The sequence below is a fragment of the Aethalodelphis obliquidens genome, unplaced genomic scaffold (assembly GCF_003676395.1).
Source record: "Aethalodelphis obliquidens isolate GAN/ISIS:26980383/991018 unplaced genomic scaffold, ASM367639v1 scaffold1, whole genome shotgun sequence".
Classification (NCBI taxonomy): Eukaryota; Metazoa; Chordata; class Mammalia; order Artiodactyla; family Delphinidae; genus Aethalodelphis; species Aethalodelphis obliquidens.
The window spans coordinates 80,068,386-80,073,813 of record NW_020837945.1 but is presented as its reverse complement, the minus strand read 5'-3'; the positions used below and the strand labels follow the sequence as shown (position 1 = coordinate 80,073,813).

General features: G+C 49.1%; 1 protein-coding gene across 1 annotated transcript; it reads left to right on the top strand.

Annotated features, from left to right (window-relative positions):
- The first annotated feature begins 1,935 nt into the window (after positions 1 to 1,935).
- Positions 1,936 to 4,530, top strand: RTP1 (receptor transporter protein 1). Its single transcript, XM_027108740.1, has 2 exons — positions 1,936 to 2,207; positions 4,011 to 4,530. The coding sequence occupies exons 1-2, from the start codon at positions 1,936 to 1,938 to the stop codon at positions 4,528 to 4,530; spliced, it is 792 nt and encodes a 263-aa protein (XP_026964541.1).
- The last annotated feature ends 898 nt before the right edge of the window (positions 4,531 to 5,428 follow it).

Here is a 5,428-nt window from a genome sequence, read left to right as displayed (position 1 = left end):
GCTTTATCTTACGTATTTGCAAAATGGAGCTGCTGCTGATATTACCTATGTATAGAGATTATTATTAAGATGAACTCAATTAATATGTATAAAGCACTTAGAAAAATGCCTGATACATAGTAAGTGCTATACAGTGATCGCTGTTACTATGCAAATTAAAAATATATTCACATAAAACATCAACATACATTTTGAAGTGATACATATTAAATATATTAGAATAGCTACCTATGAGGATATAAGAGCATTCCAAAAAAAAAAAAAAAAAACCCATGCAAGTAATTCCAGAGGTCCTGCTCTTAACTAGAGACACTGCCTCTTTTTTTATCCCATTGCCAATCTGAATAAACTGAGGCTAAAATAAAGGACGCTAAGGCATGAAGCATTCATGCAGAGGCAGCAGGAGAACTTGGAAGACAGTCTCCAGAATCAGATGGGAGATTTAGGCCCTTCCTTTTCATCCCTAAACTTCAGAATCTGTAGGCTGTCTACGAGTTAATACTGTTTGAAGAGGCTGCTCAGATTCCGCTAGCCGCACCAATCTTCTGCAGGGAGTAGAGTCAGGAGTGTGTTTTCCAGCTGCGGAAAGCGTCATCTCTGATGCCTGAAATGCAGGTCCATGAGCTTCAGCAGTAAGTTTTACTCAAATAGGAAGCAAGAGTGTAACTGTGAGAGATTGAAAAAAATGAATGCTCCCAAATAGAAGGTTGCCTAAATAAATTATGCCCAACCATATGACAGCATATAGGCTGGAATTATTCCAAGCTGGAATAATATTAATGACCTAGACCTAGAAAATGATCTAGAAAAGTATTTGTGATATATTGTTATTTAAAAAAAAATAGATCACAGTGTACTATGTAGAATGTGTGTGTATATATACACATACATGCATACGCACATATATATATACACACATACATGTACGGAAAATAGCAGGCAGGGTGTGTACATCATAATATTAACAGCGACTATCTTGAGCATGGGTATTAAGAAGAGTCTTACTTTTGCCTTATTTTACCTATATTTTCCAAGTTTTCTATAATAAACCTGTATGACTTTTATAAAGGAAAAATAATTTAAAAATAGCTAAAGGGGCACCAGTACTAAAGGTTGTTTTTCCTATGGATATCATGTTCCTCTTCTATAATCAAGTTGAAAATGATCTTTTCTATTCCTTCCAGGCTGATGCAATGGCTCCCACCTTTGTGCACAGGTGGCTGCTCTTATCCATGGCTGTCACAGCATGGATCCTATTGCATTCTGGTTACTGGGTACATACCCAGTTACAACCATCTGGCATATATAGAGCCTGGCACATGGGTATGTTTGACACAAATGCAGTAATGAATCGGTAGGGGCTCAATAGCTTGGATTTGGCTACAAGCTCTGCCATTTATAAGCTAGGTGAGTCCCAGTCTCCTGATCTGTACAGTGGCAATAACAATTGTGGGTCAAGAGACCTCCAGTAGTTTTCGTAAATGGCAAAGTGCTGGTCACAAGATGGGTGAGGGTGCAGAAAGAGGGTTTATTATCATTGCTGCATCTATTAACAGGTCTACATCTTCCCATCCCTTATTTCTCTTTGGTTCCCTAAGGCATCATGGTTACCATAGCAGCCAGATGATGCTGATGGTACCTCCAGGGGCAGCAAGGTAAAGCTGAGCCAGTTCCCAGGTCCTCGTGCATGCCCTTGGCAGGCCAGAGTGAGACGGTCTGAAGCTCAGCCTCCTTTCAGGCCCCCCACCCTGTCTAGGGTCACTTAGATCCACAAACCCTGCCTCTTCAGCCTCAGTTTGGGGGCCCTGAAACACCCCTTCAGAGGCTCCCTCCTTCCCAACCTCTGTCTCCTGACTCCCTGCCTGGTTGCCGTGGAAACAGGTTCCACTGCGGACAAAGGAGGGAGCTGGGTCCTGCTTCCTCCCGGTCCTACTGATGAGGATTTTTAGACCGTGGAGACTGCGCTGCCCTGCCTTGCACCTGCCCTCACTTCCCGTGTTCTCACTCAAGTGGAGATTGCCCTCCCTTGCCACTGACGAGACCATGTGTAAAAGTGTGACCACAGGTGAATGGAAGAAAATCTTCTACGAGAAGATGGAGGCGGCAAAGCCGGCTGACAGCTGGGGCCTCATCATCGATCCCAACCTCAAGCACAATGTGCTAGCCCCAGGCTGGAAGCAGTACCTGGAGTTGCATGCCTCAGGCAGGTGAGTAGCCCAGGAAGTAGGACCCCTGCAGGCAGCCCCTGGGACACCTTCCAAGAAAAGACAGAAACATGGGGAACCCAGGTGCTAGGGGTCAGTCTCACTGTTGGCCCAGTGCAGACTGGGAGGCAGAGAAAGAGCAGCTACTGGGAGTTGGGACACCTAAGTTTGATTCCAGCTCTTCCGCTGAGCACCTGGTAACTTTCCCTCTCTGAGTCATAGTCTCCCCTTCTGGAAAAAGAGGTGGAATATATTTATTAGTTCTAAACACTGGTATTTTACATACTTTTATATCTTAATAACCTCTTAACACAATTGAAAGCCAAGAGAAGGGAGGGGCTTGTGGGTCAAGAGGCCTATGTTCTGGTCCTGGAACAGTTCAGTTTCAATCTATTTAAGTCAGCTTGACTTAATATAAAATATTGAACACCTGAGGTGTGCTGGAAACTAGCTCTACTCTGTATGACCTTTGAGAAATTCAGTTTCCTTCTTGGACCTCACTTTCCCCACTTGTGGAAGGAGGGGTTAGCATAGATCCTTGCCTCTTGGTTCATGGACCAGCAGCAGTAGCATCACCTGGAACTTGTTAAAGATGCAGCATCTTCGGCCCCATTCTAGACCTGCTGAATCGGAATCTGCATTTCAGCAAGGTCCCTAGGTGATTCATATGCACAATAATGTCTGAGATGACTTTCGAGCACTCTTGTCCGTGGGTGGATTATGTAAAGACTTACCTCTGGGACATAAGATTCGGAGGTTGAATGGTGCAGCCTGGGGGTCAGAAGCAAGGCCTTCCTTCCTTCCCTAGTTCAATTTATTCAATTCAAGAAACATCTACTGGGTACCTGTTAGGTGTCGGATACTGGCTCTGCCTCTAACTCACTGTGTATACAGCTTTCTTACTCTCTTTGCCTCAGAGTAAAACAAAGGGTTAATTAGGTGATTTCTAAGCTCCCTCCAGTTTTGACATTTTCCATTCCAAGTTTTGTAGTCTAGTTTGGGAGAGGGGAAACGGTCCCCAAAGGGTGTGAGTAAACGAGAAGAGATGAGAATGGAAATGTGGAGTCCCTTAACCAGCTGATGGGAGGAATGCAAAGACCGGACACTCACTGTCAGGGCCCAGGAGCTTCTCAAACACCTGAAAGGCTTGTGGGGCTGAGTGGGGAGGGCTTGTGCATCCTCCCGACCTGGCTGATGACCTGAGAACCCCAGCTGGCCCCAGTTAGCTCACTCTGGGCGTGAACTGCCTCCACTTCCAGGCCTTCAGATACATTAACCCTGGCACCGGCCCAGAGGCTGAGAATTGACAACGGTGTCATTTTCTCTGGATTTGGGTCTAGCCAGTTCATAGTCAGTGTTGACAGGTAAGAGTGTGTGGATGGAGCTTGTGTTTTCCCTGTGGTGCGGGCCATCCCTGCTATCAGACTCAAAGGATATTTGAGCAGGAAGGACTGCAACGTGCACGTTTTACAGATGAGGAAAGGTGCCCAGAGCCAAAGGCCCAGAGGCAAGGCCTGAAGGGCACTGAAATGGAGGGCACTGAGGCTTCTGCAGAGCGCAGAGGGGGGCCCAGTGATGGCAGAGCGCTGCCGGATGCCAGCTGCCTCCTGAGGCGCCTACTCTGCTCCTAGCAGAGCACACAAGGGGGCGGGCTGGGAAGCCACCTGGGGAAAGCTAGTGAACCCAGGGGGCCGTAAACACAACACCTCTACCTCCAGGCTCTGCCTACTGCCCCTTACCTCGTTCCTGGATCTGTTTCCACCTCCTCCACTCCGTCCTCTCCTCCTGCTCTCCTCGTCTCCACAGGTTCCATTGCTCCTGGTGCTGGCACACCTGGCAGTCGCCCCACGTGGTCATCCTCTTCCACATGTACCTGGACCGCGCCCAGCAGGCAGGCTCGGTGCGCATGCGCGTCTTCAAGCAGCTGTGCTACAAGTGCGGCACGGCGCGGCTGGACGAGTCGAGCATGCTGGAGGAGAACATCGAGAGCCTGGTGGACAACCTCATCACCAGCCTGCGCGAGCAGTGCTATGAGGAGAGAAACGGCCAGTACCGCATCCACATGGCCAGCCGCCAAGACAACCGGCGGCACCGCGGAGAGTTCTGCGAGGCCTGCCAGGAGGGCATCGTGCACTGGAAGCCCAGCGAGAAGCTGCTGGAGGAGGAGGCGACAACCTACACCTTCTCCCGGGCTCCCAGCCCCACCAAGCCACAGGCCGAGGCGGGTTCTGGCTGCAATTTCTGCTCCATCCCCTGGTGCTTGTTTTGGGCCACGGTCCTGTTGCTGATCATCTACCTGCAGTTCTCCTTCCACAGCTCCGTCTAAGATTCCCTTGTTGGGCCCAGGCAGATGCTAGGGGCCCAAGGCCTGAGAGGCCAGCCAACTGGTGGGAGGGGTGAAGAGAGACCTGGGTTGGGAGTGGGGATAAGTTCTAGAGCCGGTGCCACCACTGACTCAGTGGGGACCCAGGACAAATCACCCTGCTTTTCTATCTATAAAAGTAAGGGTTTGGGCTAGATCATTGGCTTTTCAAAGTGAGGCCCAGGACCCCAACGTTCTGCATAGGTGCCTCGGGGCTTTTGGATTTGGAAGGGGTGAGTGAGTGCGTTTCCCATCATGGTCAAACCGCCCATCCCCAACTCCTACCTCCTCCTCTAGAGCGGCTCCATGTTAGATGGAGTTTATTTAAGAGTTTTGTATGAAAAAGGTCCAACTGCGTTTAAAAAGTTTGAAAATTACAGGGCTAGGTGTGATCTCAAGGGGCCTTTCCACAGCAATGAGCTCCTCCTTGCTTTCTCATTAACCCCAGCCCTACCCTTCATTATTGCCCACATCCAGAGCTGCAGCCTTACATTAGCCTCTGCCTGGTGTATGGGTCTCATCCATAGCTCTATCTCCATGCACACAGCAGAGGTTCCCCTTGAAGGGAGAGAGGTGGAGGCACTAGGCTGCCCCTTTGTCCCTGGGTACGCGGGGTCCCTTGTTTCTGTTTTCCACACTCCCAGTTTCCGGCTTCCCTCCACTCAGGGTGGATTCTGGGGCCTGTCTGGTGCCCAGATGGTGCTTGGGGTGGAGTCCCATAGAGCTAGGCTTCCCACCCACTGCACGTGAACCATCAGAGAATTTAGGAGAGGTTCAGAAGGTAGGATGTTAGAAGCAAAGCACAAAATCCCTAGGAAACAAATATAATGATTCTCCATTATAATGAAGAGTCCTCAGAGTT

Coding starts and splice junctions, on each gene's coding strand:
- RTP1 (XM_027108740.1), top strand. CDS start 1,936: ATGAGGATTTTTAGACCGTGGAGACTGCGCTGCCCTGCCTTGCACCTG. Junction 2,208..4,010: donor GAGTTGCATGCCTCAGGCAG/GTGAGTAGCCCA, acceptor TCGTCTCCACAG/GTTCCATTGCTCCTGGTGCT.